Source organism: Serinus canaria, chromosome Z (assembly GCF_022539315.1).
Source record: "Serinus canaria isolate serCan28SL12 chromosome Z, serCan2020, whole genome shotgun sequence".
Lineage (NCBI taxonomy): Eukaryota > Metazoa > Chordata > Aves > Passeriformes > Fringillidae > Serinus > Serinus canaria.
In genome coordinates this window covers 63786353-63805867 of record NC_066343.1, presented here as the reverse complement: position 1 = coordinate 63805867, position 19515 = coordinate 63786353, and the positions used below count along the sequence as shown (strand labels likewise).

At 35.1% G+C, this 19515-nt stretch overlaps 1 protein-coding gene across 1 annotated transcript in view; it reads left to right on the top strand.

Moving 5' to 3' along the window:
- The window catches only part of WDR70 (WD repeat domain 70), a 131731-nt gene that overhangs the window by 67748 nt on the left and 44468 nt on the right, over positions 1 to 19515 (top strand). The window contains exon 10 of the mRNA XM_050986878.1: positions 2241 to 2415. Coding sequence (XP_050842835.1) covers positions 2241 to 2415 — 175 coding nt within the window. The remainder of the gene's footprint in view (positions 1 to 2240; positions 2416 to 19515) is intronic.

Genomic DNA, 19515 nt, shown 5'->3' with positions numbered 1-19515 from the left:
AGGGCATGTGACTCGTGTATGGCCAACTGTCTGCAGTGGAAGCAGCAGTTCAGAGAACTAGGATTTTTCAACTGACCTGCTTATACAGCTAATTTAGGGTTCATACTTCTTTTAATGTGTTTTATAAGGAAAAAGAGTATAGAAGTGCTTCTACTTCTTTTACAGTGGAAAGGTAAAATCATAAAAAGGTTTGAATGTGCTCTTAGCGTAGCAAATTTTTGACAGGACATCGAGCCCTAAAATGAGGAAACTGCAGGGTTTAAAAAAGTCATTCCATGCCAACAGAAATAGAGAATTAGGATGGTAAAGGATTCTCAAGAGATTGTTTCTGGAATTACATCTGAGATGCTGTGAGGCATTTGGAATGAAAGGGCTCTGAAGTTCCTGCACATAACTGTGTTACCAGGTGCAACACCTTAGAAGGGGTGTGCCAAGGCAGTCCTTGGGAACTTGCACTGTAAGAGAGGACAGAGCTGTTCAGTAGGAGGTGGTCATCACTGAAGGAAGAAGAGAAGCTGAAGGTGCAGAATATTCAAGTGAGATTTTGGAGGGATTGAGTATTATGAAGAAAGGGGAATGGAAAAAGACTCAAGTTTTGAGCAAGTATCACAGTGGGAGAAAATGTGAATGAAAGGCAAGAGATTGAGGTGGTTATTGACCATACAAGGAGATGAAAAAGGGAATGTCAGAATTATATAATGATTGAGGATGAAAGCAACATCTGAAGATCTTCTAATAAACCTAATCATAATTGCAATAAAGTGTGTCATTTAAAATAAAAATAATAGTTAAGACCATCAAATCTGCCAAAACAAAAAAACCCAAATTAATTGTCAGAAACTTGAATATCTTGTGCTAGAGCTCCAAATACAGCAGTGGAAGTGATGCCTTACACATAAGAGATTTGAAGACTCAAAAATGAAACTAACCTTGACTTTATTATGGAAAACCGAAGATTAATTCTGCTTATTCATTTCAACTTACAGTTACTGATTTCTCATTACTGTCATTATATGTGCAGTTGATTGTAACCTCTCTGAGGTATTTCCAGCTCATTTTCTTGTCTGTTTTATTCTAGAATTATTTGTATGTCAGCTCTGTGGCCTGTCTGGTCGTGTATCTCTGATGGAAGTTCCTAATGTTATGCTGTGTATCTTGTCTCATTCTGGAGAAATGGCAGCCTCTGTTAAAGTTGTATTTGCTTTGCTAGAGACCAGTGAATTATGTGCTGTTGGATCATAGGCAATGTTTGTACAGTCTAAACAGATGAGGTTGTCTTGAGAACCTTGAGACTTTTTCTTTCTAAATGAATGATCTTCCTTCCTTTGCCAAATTCTGAAACTCTTCTCTGCTTTAGATGCCAGAAGAGTTCTGAATTTTTATATGGAAAGACCTCAACATATTAAATGGACAGAAAACATTTGTGTCTAAGACAGTTTAAAGGGTCCACCTGTATCTAGTGTTTTAGTTCTCTCTTATTTGGATGTTTTTCTGTATCTAAGGAACAGTGAAGATCCAGGCAGATACTCTTTTTCCATTAAAAAGAGAAAGGATGTATTTGTTTTGCTAATAATGTGGGAAAAACTCAACCTGAAAAAACAATAAATTAGTCTTCCTAAAATATTTGAAGAACATTTTTATATCAGAACTCTTAACACCTTGAGGATTAGTGGAAGAGAACTACAATAATATTACAATTAATATTTAACATGCCTTTTAGAAGTAAAGTGGGAAGAATAACCAGCCAGTTAAAAGCAGAATATTCAGTTGTTGTTATGTCTGAATAGTTAAGAAATCTGTTTAAGTTATGAATTTGTATAAGCATTCATGCCTATTTCCTGAAGTATTAATTCTTTGTAGAAGACTGAATACTTTCCTCTTCCTTACTTCCAGTGGCAGTGGAGATGATGTAGTACCTGTGTATTAACTTTTTGTTATCTTCCAAATTCTAAATCACTGATGTATTTACATGAGAGTTTTGGGAAAAAGTGTTTTGGTTTGGGGGTTTTTTGTTTGTTTTAAAATATTTTTTAATTTTAGGTGCATTTTAGTGAACATGATGTTTCTTATTTCAAAAGTTGTCCTCATAGCTTAAATGCTATTTTGCCATTACAGCTTAATTTGAACAATATTATATGACATCTGTCCTGGAAAAGGTGTTTGGTTTTATCGCAAGAAGAATTATTTTATATATATTAACATTAACTAAAACAACTGTTTATTTAAACTGTTTTTTTCAGAACTGTGAGGACTTGGGATGTTAACAATGAAAAAAAGCACAAAAGCGTATTTAAGCCGCGATCAGCTCAAGGTAAACGAGTGATTCCTACAACTTGCACGTACAGCAGAGATGGGAAACTTATTGCAGCTGGCTGTCAAGATGGCTCTATCCAGATCTGGGACAGAAATATGAATGTAAGTCCAGTATTTGATAACAATATATGCTTCTATTATTTTGAGTGTGAATGTTGAAGCAGATAAAATCAATTTTGGCACTTTCATATTTTCATTTATTTCCCCTCCTTTCCTCTCTGTCCTGAAAACTAAATAACTCATAGACGTGATTTAATATTTCTTCTGCCTTTCCACAACTGATCATTGTGTGGTGCTACTAAATTCAAAGTTTGGGAAAATTCTTGACAATCTGTGTTAAAAAAAAAAAAAAAAAAAAAAGACCACATATCTGTATCTAGATTATTATTCTTTTAAGATGGAATGCTTGTAAGAAAACGTGTAATTTTTTGTTGTTATATAATTTATTTGATTTATTGAATATATTGAGGAGTAACTTTTAAAACTTGATACTGAAATCAGTCCTTAATCCATATAATAGGTGGAGAAAAATAGCATCCAAGTGGGTGAGGATATGGCCAGTGCTGCACATAAAATGGCAAATGTTGTTATATTGTCTAATGTTTAAAAATTAACACTGAGGCAAAGTGGAACCATTTATTTAAATGCACTGTGGTCAGAAGGAGTTAGAATGCAAACTATTTCAAACTTATCATAATTAGGAAATATTTCTGTTTAGTTCAATATTTCATATTGAACTAAACAATTTCCAGTAATTATGAATTGAACTGATAAGTATAATTCTTGCTAATACTTTATAATTTGAAGCTTAGAGCATTCAGTGCTCACTGTTGCTTTGTGTAGTATAGCTTACAAACCAATCCAGTTCCGAGAGTTTAATTATGCAATGTCAAGTGCAAATTCACAGGCTAAGCTTTACTGTTTTGAAAAATAATCATCCTAGTAAATCATCCATATCCTCTCTTTATGCCTGTCTTATGTGAAGAAGATTCAGGGGATAAGTAGCAATGGCATGCATTGCAGGAGAAAATGGAAATAGGGTCAATTTTTTTTTAAAGCCAAAATGAGAATACAGAGTAAATGAGGCAAGAAGAGCAGGATTGTGAAACTGGTGTCATAAATCTCTGAAAGCTGTTCGACTCCAGTAGGATGGCTTTGTGAAAGTAAAACTGAACTAGTACAGGTTACATTGGTCTGTTAAACTTCATATTTCAAAATATTTGATTTTAAAAAGGAAAACAGACAATCTGGGCAGCTTTTTACAAAGATTTAAAAAGATTTGATTGCTGGAGGCTGGAGGAAATGTATAGATTTAAAAGGAAAAGAAAGCCTGTGGATCATACTTAAAGTACAGCCTGTATTTCGGGATTGTAATCTATTTTTATTTCTGTTTTTATTTCCACTATAAACCTAGTAAAACTTCCTAATGGCATGAAGCTTGAGAATTCATCCTAAGTGTAAACTTGTTCTAACAGAATAATAAATTTTTCAGAGACTGGCTTTCATCACCTGTGTATGTTGTTTATTTTAACATATACAGTATTGAAATATTAAGCTTTCTGGTGTAGTTTTAACAATAGTACTCTTGGTAGTCTGCTTTTTCATGTGCTTTTCCTTTTGAACTTTCCTGTGTCTGTAAGATGACATATTGCAATGCTGATTGAGTGCAGTTTAAGGTGATTATGAGTAATTTAAAGATGTATCCTGTGCATCTTGTGCAATTTCCAATGGGTGACCCCTGTATAACAAGGCAAGACTAAAGTGATTTTCTAGTGGAAGTTAAGTTTGTGGTGTTTCTGGCTTTGTATTTTTAATGTCTAAAGAATTTTTGTCTTTGTTGGTTTCATTAAGAAGTGTGCAAGATTTTTGGGTAAAGGAGCAGGTAAATTGGATTTTTACTGGTATTCTCACCTAAGATTGCTGGTGTCTTCTGGAGATTCCTGCGTATAGTTAGAATCAAGTGTTTCAAAAAGCATCTTGCTTAAACAATTAGAAAAAGCCTTCATCTTATATTTGGGGATGGGGAAAGGATAAGAAAAAATTTTCAAAAGGATCATGTGTTCAGCATGGTCTAACAATAAGTTAGAAAGAAGAGGATGAGACTGTCTCCTGCAGTGGAATGGTGAAAGCACTTAACTGTCCCGAGAGCATACAGAGATGCTTGCAAAGGCAAACAATAAAATGCTAAATTATTACAAATTGATGGTGTTCTTGGGGTACAAATTGCGTGTGACACAGGAAAATGGGTAAAGCTGTGGAGGATTGAGCTGCAAGGGTTAAACTTCTTAAAGAACTATATATTAGAAATATTAACTTCTGATTTTTGAACAGAAAGTTGTAATTCCTATCCAGCAAATGTCATTTGGTTCTGTTAAAACAAGTGTAGAGCCATATATATATATATAGTTTTTGGTGTGTTACAGTACAACTGGCTTTCAAGTCAAAACTAAGAGAGCATTTGTTTCTCTTGACAAGGCTCTATTGAGTCAGTAGCAAAATTCACTAGTGTTTGAAAGCAGAAAATAATTGCCATATTTTCTTATTCTTGATCAGTTCACAATAAATCTGGCATCCTTATTTATGCTGTGTGTTTGGTCCATATGCAGCTGGAAGGAGAGATTCAGGAATGTGTGTAAAATTGACTGTTGCTTATTTGACCATACTGTCATGAAGGGATGACCCAATAAAGGCCTGTTGTGACTGTCTAAATTTGATTTTGCCTTTGTGCAAGAATATAAACGATATTTTAACCCTGATCTTGAGTGCCTAAACCACTGCTCCTGCATATGGCAGTAACAGCACAAATGAAATCCATGAGGATTGTCCATCCACATATTATGGCTCACACTAGGTACACACCCATAGTGCCTGATGTCCTGGTCATCTGTGAAGATTTTTAGATGCATTTACTTTTGAGTTGAGTCTAAGCTACGGTCAAATACAGACCTCCCTAGAGGGGGAGGTTTCTGTTTGCTTCAGTGAAAATGTAAAGTCCCTGCTTTTCTGCAGAAAAAGGCTCATCAGCACAGCACAGAATCACAGGATAGGTCAGGTTGGAAATACCACTATGGGTCATGTGGTCTAACCCCTCTGCCCAAGCAGGACCATCCCAGAGCACATGGCACAGGGTTGTGTCCAGATCATTCTTGGATATCTCCAGTGGGGGAGACTCCACAGCCTCTCTGGGCAACCTGTTCCAGTGCCCAGGCACTACACAGTAAAAAAGCTCCTCCTCATGTTCAGGTGGAACTTCCTGTGCATCAGTTCCTGCCCATTGCCTCTTGTCCTCTTAAAGTATGAAGCAGCAGTTCCAAGGGTAGAAACGAATATCCCAATAGGGAAGAGGGTCTGGTGATGCCCTTTCCAAGAGCAAAAGGGGCACTTATTAGAAACAGGCATAATTGGGCAGTGTTGGTGGGAAGCCATCACTGTACCACTTTGCAAGACAGAAGCTACCCCACAAATCTCCTTTGCCACTGTAGTCATACATTCTGACTGCTGGTATAGGGTTTTTTAATTCTCTGCTTCACGCCACAGACACATCACCTCTGTTCTACACTGTTCCACGGTCCAGTACTTGATCTAGAATGGAGTATTTAAATAATTTTTGATTTTAAATTTAGAGGAAGACAAGATCTCTATGTCATATTTTATCCACTCTGCTGAAGTCACTTTTGAACCATCTCAGTATCTGCTTTTTGTTTTTCTTTTTTTTTTTCTAATTGTGTTGCTGTGCCTAGGGAAAGATTTTGGTGTGTGATCAATTTACTTCTGACTAGTAATGAACACCATGAATGTTTCATTCAGCTTTTTTACTTCCACTCACTCTTATTTTGGTATGATTCCAAATCTCCCAGCTGTATGCAGTGAGAGTAAAAACACTTTTAGAGGAAGATTTTTTTTCTTCCTCCAACCTGACATTGGTAACTTGCTAATGCTGAAGTTAGCCAAATGCATTCCGGCTCTGCCTTGCCTTTTTCCAAACTTCCTCAGCAGGATCATGATCCATTATAATCACCTGCCTCAGAGGATTTTTTTGTTTTGTCATAAATCTGTGTTATTTTCTCACGTATGTTATTTTGTCGGTGCATGTTTTTTCTTCAAGGTTCGTGTACATGTGCATTTACAGTGCACATTAGCAGAGCAATCTGTCAGCCTATTTGAAATATTATGAACACTGTCAACTTGGCTTAAAATAACAGCTTCAAAGGACGTAAAAAATAACTTCCTTCAAACTTTGAATGAATAGTGGAAACAACAGTGCGAAATAGTCAATTACAACACAACATATTTGAACACTCTCAATTCAAATGTTCTGAGATGTGGAGAAAAGTGTCTGGCAAATATGGAGAGTTGAAGAGCATTAGTGGTCAAAATAAGACAGGGCCTCAAAAATTACTGGTTCACAGGGCAGTGCAGTAAAACCACTAGGTTTTACCTGCAGTTCGGTAAGTTCAAATTCCTCATCTTGCCTGCACTTGTCTGTTCAGAGCTTTTTGCAATCCTGTAGTAGTACATATTTCTGAACAAACTGATCAATGGAGTCAGTCTTTAGTGTAAAGAATGCAGAGTGTCTTGCCATCAGTAAACCTTTGTGTGCCTGATATTCCTGTCCAGGAATGTGAGTATCTCATTCATAGAGATAGGGAAAGAATGAAGTCATTTTTGAAGCATACTGTGAGTTAAAATTAAAATCTCTTCAATGAACAGAAAATCTCCCCTCATTTTCCACAATAAGCAGGATTGGAATGAGATGCTTTTCATTAGTTACAAATAGGCTTTTTTTGGGTGAAAAAGCTAGACTTCTTAGTTAGCCTTTCTTAATCTTTCAAACCACCTGATGAGGCTACCTGTTATGTAAATTTTTTTCTCCCGCTTTTCCTGGGCGTGCTCAGCGCAGGACTGCATAAACAACTTCTCTGTGTATGACAGGCTGAATCATGTCTCACAGTTTCACATATCACCTATTTTATGGTATATCATTGCAGCTGTGATACAAAGATATTAATAAGGATGTTGTTTGTATGAGAAGTGGTAATTTCTTTAAATACCTTTGAGAAAACAGCTTGTACACTTAAAATCTTGTCTGTTTTTTACATAGCTATGTTAAATGTGGTTATAAACTTGGAGTAGTTTTTATAAACTTTTACCTGTCTACTGGCTGCACTATAAGTAGTAAAGAATTAGTTTGGACAAATACCTCTGTAGTAGGTTTGTCTTTTACATCTGTAATAGGTTTTTTATATAGTGAAAATCTGAACATGAAAGATACAATGTTTTGTGATTTTTAGCCTAATTCTCATTAAGCAAATTGATTCAATGCTTATGGAAATACTTTTATAGTGAGTGATTAACCTATAGTTTTTTACTTTATTGTTTTGTAAAAGACTTAGCCATAGATTTAACTCTGTTCTTCAGCTCGAAAGTGAGCATTTGATACAGGACAGCTGAATTCCTTCTTTGCTAGTACTTTCTTTTCTCCTGGTTTTAAAACCTTACTCTGATTTTAAATTGCTAGAATAGTTTATGTATTTTGATGAGTTTAAATTACTTGGCTGAAACTCAAAGTGGACCTGCAGAACTTAAAATTCTCAATAATATTGAAATTCAACACTGTAATAATGTACTGCCCACATAAATATTCATGGATGTGGTGTGATCAAGTGGTAGTCCCAATAACTTGTTTTTAACATGCATTAAGCCATCCTATCCTCAAAATACAAGGGGGAAGAAAAGCGGAATGTCACAGTATGCCCTGAAATTAAACAGATCTAAGCTCTGTACATTTTAATTACAAATAGTCATGTTAAAAGTATTTTCCAAATAATTGCATGATTTATGGATGTAAGATAAATACATTTCTATATTTAGTGATAGTTCGCTTTGAAAGAGTTTCTGTAAGCTTAGTTTTGTGATGTGCTGTTGGAAGTTTTAAGGTAGAGTTTTTAGAGATGAAGGGTTTCGCAAGTACTGAAGCCATTTTGAAAAAATACTGTACAAGTAAGTACACAGATTTAGATAATGAAAAATTATTATGTGAAAAACTTCCTGGGTGTTTTGTTTTTTTTTTTTTTTTTTTTTTTTTTTTTTTTTTTTTTTTTTAATGGGAATCTAAGTCCAGATCTTATTTGGAATTTTTTTTGCAAACTTTATTTTGATGTTCATGACAGATTTTACAGCTGATGCTGATGCTGAGCCAAGACAGAGTAATCAGAACTATTAGTAAGATCAGAAACTTGCTGTAAACACTTTCCCATTAATTGGAAGGTCCTTTGAGGGGATTTATACCTATGTGTTAGGAAGATGAGGTTGTTGAATATTTTGTACATTTACAGGATTCATTTTGCATATGTTGACATGCAAAAGACATGGCTTTCAGTAATTGATTCCTGAAATGTCTTGTATCTGTCCACTGGAAAGCTGTTCTATACATATGCCTTTTTAGTTAGTTTCTACCTGTTCATTGTGTGTCTTTGGCATCTTGTCCATCACAGCATTAGAGAGTTACGGTTTTTTCACACCAGCTAGGTTTTATTCATCTTTTTTCACCATGGAATATTCACTTGTCTATTTGGATGATTTTTTTAATGTGTAAAATTCAATGTTTATATTGATATCTCCACAGCATTAAAAATATTCCAGTGAAATGTCAATATTTAATTGAAACAGTTTACAATGACTGTTCTTAAATTTGCTGAATATCACCACTACAGCTAAACAGCAGGGAAATCTTCCAATTTCCCCCAAGTATGTAACATGCTTCATACTTTGAAGAGGGTAGTCTGGCTACATCTGGAAATTTCTTGTGTAAATACAAGATGAAGGATATCCAAATATACTATATTCCCCTTTCAAACTTAAGGTAAGTTTTCCATATCCATAATATTCCACCCTTTCATTCCATATGTATATGTGCCAGACCTCTGTTCCAGAAACTGGAAATCACACACAAGCTTGCCAGCAGCAAATATTAACAGATTCATATATTACTCCTTTTTGTATACGTCTGGGTTAGCCAGTACATCACTATCTGTACCCTGAAGCCAGCCACAGTAAAGAATCTGACAATCATATGCTGAGATAAAATGTGCCCTGCTGTATTTCTAAGTGCATTTCTCTCTTATGTAATAAACAGTTTATAGTTAAGAACTATCTAAATGTTTGCACTATCTAATATAGTGATGAAAGGCAATTCTAAATCTTGAAGTCTGTCATACCCCACTGAAAATAGGTTAAAGGATTTCACTTTAGATTCATGTATGGTTTAGGAAAAAGGCTTATCCCACAAGGATTGTATATCTCTCTTTGGTTTATTATTTCGAAAACTAAAAGTAGAACTTAGAGAAATAATTTCAAAATTACAATTTGAGAAGAGTGGACATTACAGCAACATGATTGGCTTAATTAATATTGTAGTGCTATTAATATTACTATAACATGAATAATGTTACAGAAATATAAAGATTAAATAATAAAAAATAATGGAGAAAAATAATAAAGCATTCCTGAGCTTGCTTTGTTACTTTAGTGAAAATTTTTCTTTATTTGCAGAGGCAAAAGGTAGAAAATACAAATACTACATTCTGTTCTAAAAATAAATGAAATCCAGATTGGTTTGGCTTATCAGAAAAGTAGCTTTTAGATGCTGTAGTATATGCATTGCTCAAGCAAGCTGAACATTTCAGTGGTCTAGAGTCTGATAGGATTTGTAAATAATGAAAAGACTGTTGTGCTTGATGTGTATATTAGGAAGCTAGTTTTGCCTCCAAACATATCTCACTGTGCTTCATAGTAGGTCACTATTTCTTGAAGCTTGTGAGGAGATGAACAGCAGGATTATGCTGTGAATTTCCTAAAAGCAATGAAAAATGCGTTTTTGTACAGCTCTTGGTCATAAAATTTATTTTATTAGAGAAGTCAAAGACTCCCACATTTTAAAATACTTAACAAAAGGGAAGCTGTTACAGCTTGAGCTAATGATTTAAAACCAAAAAAGGTAGGAAATCGCTTCTGAGGTAAGGAACATACAGGTTTGCAGGAGATAAGTTATAAGTTGAGGCATAGCTTTTGTATGTAATATTAAGTTACATCATTTAACTCAGGAAGTTTGAAGGAGAACAACCTTTTCTCTACAGAAAGAACAATTGATTCATAGTTAAATCCATTAAAAGGTGCAGTTCTGTGGGGATACAGTTTAAATAATTAGCCATAATACACTAGAGTCTGTCCTCAGTTCCTAAAGAATGTAAGTCTTGTTAACTTTAACGTAAAATATGTGAATGGCATTTCTAGAAAATTCGTAATAAGATTGTAAGTCAAGCAAGTTATTTTTGTGTTCATGATTATCAATGAGAAGATAAACTGCACAGCTAAAACATATCTTGGCAGCAGGTAGAGAACTAAACCAATCATAAGTATTTGTAATAATACCATACTTTTTGTAAGACAGCTTCAGTGAACAGGTTTCATGCAGCTCTAGGTATATATCTCATAATTGAAACCTGATTGAATATATGTGAGGCTTCCTTCATAAGTAAGCAAAACTTCTCCCAGTGCAAAATATTTTAAAATAAAGGGGTTTTTTTCATGATCTTACTATTCCTAAAGTTTGTTTTCAACAGATGTTAGTGCTAAACAATTAGCAGAGAGGGTGGTGACATAGGTGGAGCATTGTCCAGCTGTGTTTTATTTAATGTATGACTGCAGTGATACTATACAGACTGAAATCAGATACATCCGTGAAACAGCTGCTTTCCTTAAACTGAGTTCTAAATTTTTCATGAGATAGAGAATTAGACTTGGAGTTGGATATGACTACCTATGTGTTTCACACATTATGTGCAAATACATATACAATGTGTCTAAGTATGTCTGGAGACTTATAATGACATTCTAGTTCAATAGACTTTCTGAATGTATATAGCCATTTTAAGCAGTAATTTAAATAACTTAATTTTAGATATTTCAATGTACATAATTTTCATTTAGATTAAGCAGTATGTGGAATTTTAAAGAAATTCCTTTATGGTTACTATTTCACTTTGTGTATAAGTATCACTTTGAGATTTAGCTTGTGACTATTTTGTGCTCAAAGGAGTCACCCATAACCAACACTAAAAATCTTACTTTATTTTTGGTGCATTTTTCTGCATCCTGGCTCACTAGCCTGCTCTTTGTCCTCATCATTATGCAGTTCTGTGGTCTCACCTGGAGAGTCCGAGACCTGCAAACAAACTTCATCTTGCTGAGGCCATCGGAGCACACTGTGTGGGCCTTTACAGATGCTGTTTCACCAGGGCTCACAAGAGTAGAAGAAAGACAGGTAGTGCATCCCTGCCCTTGTGACAGGAGGACTGGCATATGTTCAAGACTGTCTTGAAGAGCCAGAGTGATTTTTCAGAAACAGGGATGGACACCTGTTGCAGTCAGCAGAAAGCATTGCATTGCAAGCCATTGACTTGTTACTTATCACAAATGTGAAAATGGCTGCTGGATTTCAATATTTGATGTGTATAAGTTATGGGTTGGTGTTGGCAGAAGTGTAGGAATATTTTCTCTATTCCAGACAGGTCAGTGTGGTTTCTTGGTTGTTGTATCAAGGTGGGAGGGCAGGGTAGGGCTGCAGTAATATGTGGTGCTGTCTGTCTGCATGTGTAAAACAAACTTTAGTTTTGACTTCCTTCCTAACCAAAGGTGGCTGTGTCAGAAAATGAATCCTTTAATGTCAAGTTGGTAAGAGGTTTACACCAGCAAACAAAAACAAAGCAACATGCAAACTGGATTACTCTGTGTCTCCCACCCCCCACCCCCCCCTTTTTAACAAAAATGGGAAAACACATTAAATAATTATATTAATTATATTGGCAGTGGGTAATTGGTTAGATTTATTACAGTGTGTTTTACAGTATGTGACAAAGGATATGACAGATTGGGATGCATATAACAACATTTTTCTTATGATGAATGGTTAAATGACGTAAGATCTTCCAGGGAAATTAAGATATAGTATCCCCTTAAGAAAATCAGGAGCAGCTTTCATCATGTTGAATTCTTATTGGCAACTAAACATTCACTGAGTGATATCAAGGTGAACTGAGATGTTCAGCAGAGAGACAATGATGGACATTTTTTTTTGGAAGGCAGTTTAATGGCATGAAAATATTGGGAGTCATGGTTGTGAGTAAGGTGTGTAAAACTACACTGTAGAGTGAGAAGTTCAGTGACCAAGGGGATTGAGTAGCAGGGTTCACAACTGCCAGAGAAACAGAAAGGTAATTATGTACCAGAGGAAATAGTGAAGAAGGGAATCAACACATAGATGGTGTGCAGGAGATACTGGATTTCATAAAACAGTGAAGAAGCGGAACAGAAAACAGACGCTTTTGCCCAATGCTGATGACAATAAGAGTGGGGTAGCATCCCTTGTTGGATTTGTCAGGAATAATCCTGAGACTTGGAAGGGAATTTAAGTAGAATTCTCACATGGAATGGAGTGGGATTGACAAGGAGTGAAGGTGGAGAAGGCAGTACTGGTTGAAAAGGCAAGAGAGAGAGGAACATGGATCTGTTTGGGGAAAACTGGGTAATGCAAGTAACATTTTGAGATACATGAATTGCTGCTTCTGAAATTTATATCTGTCTATGCTGTGAGGATGCCATTGCTGGTGGAGAAGACATATGAAGGTGCTGGTCATAAGTGTGAAGTATTTGGCTGTAGTGAAACTAGGAGGCTAGAACAAGAGAATGAAAGGCATCTTTCTGTTGGATGGAAGAGAATTCTAGGGATGCTAGTGGTCAAAGAGAATTGCAGTGGAAAGAGGTATTACATCATGAAAGATGTAATAGAAAAAGAAGAGGAAAGAGAGGTTTGAAGCAAATAGCAAACACTAATGGTAGAGGAGAAGGCTACTTGCTGAATGAAAAATTCTGTAACAATTCTCAATCTTCATGGACAAATTTTTATGGAAATACTGCAGCCTTTTTGAAGGACTCTTGGATATCAATTTGGACATTTTTATATTTCCATGCCTTTTATAATCACCTCATTTATATTACATGAGACAGAAAGGATTAATTGATTCAAAGATGTTAATTGCAAACAAAAAAAATTCTTTCATACTTAAAATAGTAATTTGTTTTAATGACTTTTAAAAAAGAAAGCTAATTTTAAAAGCGACCCATGTTTGAAATTAAATCTGAAATTGCACTGTAGAATAGCAAGCAACTTTTTCTCTGAAGGGTATTACGAGCTTTTTCGCTCTCTTTAGGGCTTAGGTACTTGATTGCTGCTCTGAAAGCTAACTTGAAACACTCTATTCTGTTAGTGTAAACCACTGTAAACAATTTTTGAATTTTTTTTCTGCTTTGCCAGTTTTTTGCTTGCATGTGTGGGGTTTTTACTTGCTTGCTTGTTTGGCTAGTCAAATATATAAAACTATTGTGAGAAAAAAGCAACATCAAAGAAGGAACTATGGAATTGAGATAAGAATATTGCATGAAAAGAAAACGAAATTTACTTGAGAATGCTCAGTTTATCACTGACATGCATGAGGAAAAATATCACTTACCTCTTTAACTGAGACAGAGTTCCATCTTCATTGTTCCATCTTAATGAATAAAACCAAAAATATTTATTTTTAAATAATATGCAGAGAGATAATATGGCAGGATGGTTACAGTGTGTTTCTATCAGAAAGAAATCAAAGAATGTAGAAGAAAGAATAGCTCGGTACGTTACAAGAAGTTTAGTGAAAATGCTTTCATTTCCTAGAGAAATACACCCATCCTCTTAGAAAATACATGTGCTAGCTACTGTTTCTAGCAAGCAAATAGATTTATTATACAACCATCTTTGATAACTCACTGCAGATTGCACCATTTTGGCTCAAGGATTACTGAACCAGAAATGTTAACTTCATGTAGATTTTTGTATATTTTCAGTCTCATTTCACCCTGTTTACACTGTACCTCTGTTAGACCACAAAAGTGGTTTAAGCACTGGGGACACTGAAAGACTAATATGAGAAATTTTATTGAATATTTGGGAATAAGCTGTGAATAAGCTGTCATAGCTGCTTTTTGAAGACTACTTAGTAGCTTCTTTATCATTTTTTTTCTGTTTATATTTTTGTTTATTGCCAGTAGGCCAAAAGCTACTTTTAAATGATATGAAACATCCAGGGTTGGCATAGATGAGTTTGAAGAAATCTGTGGATTGTCAGTGGAGTTCTAGTGTATCTTAGCGGAATCTTTAAAGAGATTTTTGCAGAATAACATAGATCATATTTGATTGTTTTCTGGAAGGTAAAGAAACCCTGAACAGCTGGGCAAGTCTAAGAATGATCAATTTAACTTCTAGAGAGGCAAAAGGAGGAGTGGGCGAGTTTGTTGTTTTTTTTTTGTTTTGTTTTGTTTTGTTTTTTAAACAAAAGCCATATTTATGATAGTACAAAGCAGGAAAAATGTAAATTCGCTAGGATAAGATGAGATGGGTTAGATAAGTTATGAAAAGATACAGAAGAAAGTTCCTTTTATATCCTTGTGTGTTTTTCTCATGCAGTGTAAAAAATCCCCAAAGGAAGCCAACAGAATAGTTTCCAAAAACTATTTTTATTACTAATATGTATCATTTTTGTGGCCAAGATAGGTTATTTTCTCAAATGCAAAGTTTGACCATGCAACCAAACATTCAGCTGGGATTTCATTTTCAAACCTTTAGGCAAGTTTTTAGCAATGCTTTTAAGAAGCTATCTTTCTAAAATGGTTTCCTGAAATATTTCTTGATGAATATGCTTAAGCAAGAAGAAATTGTTTCTGTGGTCAGCAGTTTTCTTAGAAGTTGATTGTTCTTCCTGGTGAATGAAGCAGAGGCAGATAGGAAAGACTTTCTAATCACTCTGCAATGGATCAGAGACATCTCTAGGACAGGCTGGCCTGCCTGCTGCTTCCTTGTTTTGTCTAAACCCTAAATGCATAGTCTAATGTATCAGGTGGCTTTCCTCATTGCCTTCAGCATAAATGTTTTAAATTTTTTTTAAGTAGAAATCAAGTTTTGTATCAATTGCAATTGACAAAACACTAAATAATTTTTCACCTTGCCTGGCTGTGCCACTATATGACTTCTTTTCTTAGACTGCCCTTTTCCATAACTTCCAAGCATTTTCTGACTAAGTATTTCACACTTGTGTTTTTTTTTTTTATTCACAGTTGCATAATATAATGCATGATTCATTGAAGATTCAATAAATTTTAAAAATAATTATACACCTTTTTTTCTTCTCCCAGTTATGTAGGTTTTTCATTGCAATGTAGTTGCTCAAGAAAAACTACACAATATTTGAAAAAAAAAATCCAAGTCTTTTATGGGTTCAGTAATTGCAAATAACTAGGTAAGCTTTTCAATGAAATACGTGTGAGAAATTACTAAAAGGTGTTGAACCACTGCTGAGTGTGAGAGATAAATGCTGAAGACTTGTCACCCAGATAAAAGGCCTTAGTTGCAACAGATGAGAATATAATGGTTGCACAGGACAGTTAAATACAATTGTAAGTCATATGTCCTGATTGTGGCAAGTAAGGTTAGGCTACTGTATTCACAACTGATGAATTAGGATTGAGAGAAAAGGAGTGTTTCAGGTCTGATAATTATACATGTGGATGTCACTGAGTTAGAAGGTCACAGAGAAGAGGAAATAATGTAAGGGTGTAATCATGTAAACACAAAAACCTCAGATTTCACAAGTTAATCTTGTTTTGCATCTGCGTGCTCATTACTGAAACAGCATCCTTTTCTACACCACGGGAAGTGGTATTGAAGAGCGGTCACATAAGTTGAAAGTCCTAGGATCATGTTTACAGAGACTTAAGGAAAGCATCTGATACAGCCTGCAACTGCCTGCTCAGGGAAAATACTGAGAAATTCCTAAATTCAGCTGACATATGTAGACATGACAATTTTTAATTGATACACTAAACCCAGAAAGTACACTTAGATTTCTTTTGTGGATCATAATTGATAGCAAGTGAGATAGGCTTCCTTCAGTAGAGGTGGCTGAAGTGGGGATGGGGAAGTATTCATTTGGAGAGTGTTAACGCCTGCCTTGGGAACCCGTCTTCCTTGTCAGCTGGGATCACAGCTCTGAGATGTCTTTTAATGATGGGATCACTTTGAACAAAGTGATTTAGTCACTTTGGTCAGTTGTGACTAAAAAGGAGATTTCTGATTTGTGTGTTTGTTTGTGTCTTGCAGCTTTGTAACTGATACTTTTATCACCTTGAGCCTAGCCTGTGATAATATGTCATCTTGGAAGGCTTTTACATTTGTTAAAAATTACAACTTTTGCAATTTAATATTATCAGTGTGAGTTATTTTATTTTGCTGTAAGTATCTTAGGTGAAAAGACTCATTTAAAACTCAAGTAGCTGTACATGGCCTGGGACTCGCCTGTCAGGCATCTCTGCTGAGCTGTCCTGCCCTTTTGCCTCCTGTTTGAAACCAGCATAAATCTCAATTGTGGTTGTATGGTTGACTGTGTTCACACTAATAAATAAGTAATATTTTTCTATACATCTGTAAAACAGAGAAAGATTGATATAGCCGTCTTTGTAGGTCCCACTTTCCCCAAGGCATGCCTTAATTTACTGCCTTTGCTTTAAAAAAAATCTAGAAGATGTTAGGAGTAAGAAGGAAGAAGAATTCTTGACTGGGACATTCAATATTTTGTTAAAAGAAAAGTGTGGGGTGGGGGGAGGGAGCAGAATGTGAGAAGCATTATAATCTTGGGAAAGTGTTGGCTTACTGTGAAATATTGTATCCCAGAAACAATGTGAGAAGTTAAAAAATTCCATCAGTTAGACATACTGTTATTTTTCTCATAGATGTGGCTTAGATTTCTGAGGTGAACTAACTGAGTAGGTCTGCCTTTTTCCTAGAACAAGTTTTATTGAGTGTTTTGGAGCAGAAGAGTTTTGAGATGCAGAGCTGCAGCAATGTGTCTCTGTTGTAGGTCATTCTTTTGTGGTAAACCATTCATATGGCCACTGTCATCTTCACTTCCTGTATCGGTACTCTTAAGTCCATACAGATTCTTGTACGAGGGATACTCATTGCTGATGCTCCTCCAGTCATGTCCCTTTGCCCCAACCCCCACCTTTTCCCAATCCATTCTCTGGTTTCCTTTTGTCTTCTGGCTCTCATTCGCTCTGAGGACTGCGGCAATATTGCAAACCCTGAGATTTATCTGTTATTTTTGGTTTTTTTGATACATGCAACTGTGTCCTTTCTCACATGTGCTTCATGTTTTATGCCTGTCATCTCATTTTGCACACAAGTACAGTCAGCTGTAATTGTTTAACAAAAATATATGTGTTAATACAAAGCTAGGAGGAAAGTGCTTACATTGGTGGAGTTATTTGTTAGAAAGCCTTTAAATAAGTTGCAGAAGCTGGTGGTTTACTGCAGAATTTGCTGAAGTAACCAAACCTTTAAAAAATGTTAAGGACTGATGAACTTGTCAAATTTTGTATGGTACGTGACAGTTACTTCATTATAGCAGGCACCTCTGCAACAAAAGGAGAAAGGTAAGAGTGAAATATGTAGATACACTTTCCCCTAATTATCTTGACATCTTTATCTTATGTTTCAATTCTCTTCCTTTCCCTTCTTGAATCAAATTTTGTACTTGCATACATTGGTTTTGTTGTTTCATGTTTTTCCAGCCAGAAACATTCTGATAACAATTCTTTTGCTAATGATTTGTTAGCAAGATTAGACATCTGTTAAAAATACTAAGAGGTCAGAGGCCAGAAACATTATTTTCTTTGAAAACTGCAATGAGTGTTTGCCAGTATGTGTAAAAACTTCTTTTCAACCTTCAATCATTTTAGAATATTTGATTTAGTACTACAATTCAGGGTTATATTTCTTTGTAGAATAATATATGGAGGGCAAGCTTGCAGAGCTCAAAGTTAGGAAAACAATCTTTTACTGGTAAACTGAGCAAATTTATTTTTAAAGGCATAGACTTGCTGATGCAATCTTACTATCTCTTTCAGTCAAGCCTGGTTTTACATGAAATCCTAAAGTATTGAACCTGGATAGAGATGGGCAAAATTTTTTTTTGTTTGTTTAATTTTTGTCATTAAGGGGCAAATGATATCAGTCTTAAACATCTATATGTTCCTGTTTTCCTTTCTCTACAGGACAGTTGAAAAAAGAGCAAAAACTGGTCAGAGTATAAGTACTTCATTGAGAAAGCTCTGTATTGCATAGTGTAGAATAAAAAGTAATTTCAGTTGGAAAAGACCCTGAAGTGCACCAAATTCCACTATTTTCAACCTTATATACAACCTTAACTCTGCCAAGCCCATCTCTAAACCACGTCCCCAAGTGCCATATTGGCACATCTTTCACATTCATCCGTGCATTGGAACTCAGCCACTTTTGAGAAGCCTGTTCCAATGCTTGACCACTCTTTCAGTGATGAAATTTTCCCCAATATACAATCTAAACCTCTCCTGGCACAACTTGGGGCCAATTTAAGATGAGTTGTTTAATTCCTGAAAGACACGGTTTAAATTTTATTGATGGATTCACAAATAAATGCTAAATAAAATCAGTATCTTTGACCATAGGAAAATAACACAAATTCTGTTACGTGATTTGCTATCTATCTATAGACATTTAGGGTTTTTACTTGTAAAACATAAAAGAAAAGGCATTTGTTGGACCTCCGATCTCTTTCTGTGTTTTAATTTTGATCCAACACAAAGCAAGAGGAAAGAATTCCAGATTGAGGATGAAATGAAAGGAAAAAATTCTACACGCTTACATTAAGTTTGGCAGCAGAGTGGAAAAAAAAAGATATTTTAATATATTTTAATATATGTATGTCAGTGTGACTTTGCCTGGAAGGATGGGAGTGTTGTGGAACCCAAATGAAGTTTTTTCAATTTGTTTGAATTAGCTTAATATCATAATGTAATTTTTCTGTCATTTTTTAAAGTGTGAATATTAACCATTTGTGATGTTTTTAAAAGTGTCCATGGTATTTCCTACACAAAAAAACCATAGTTTTAATTGCTTGTTAATGTTTTACAAATATTACAGAAAATTTATTTCCTGATAGCCAATTCACATTTTATTTTTTGCACATTTTCACATACTTGGAAAATTTTATGCTATTGGATGGACAAAATATGTTT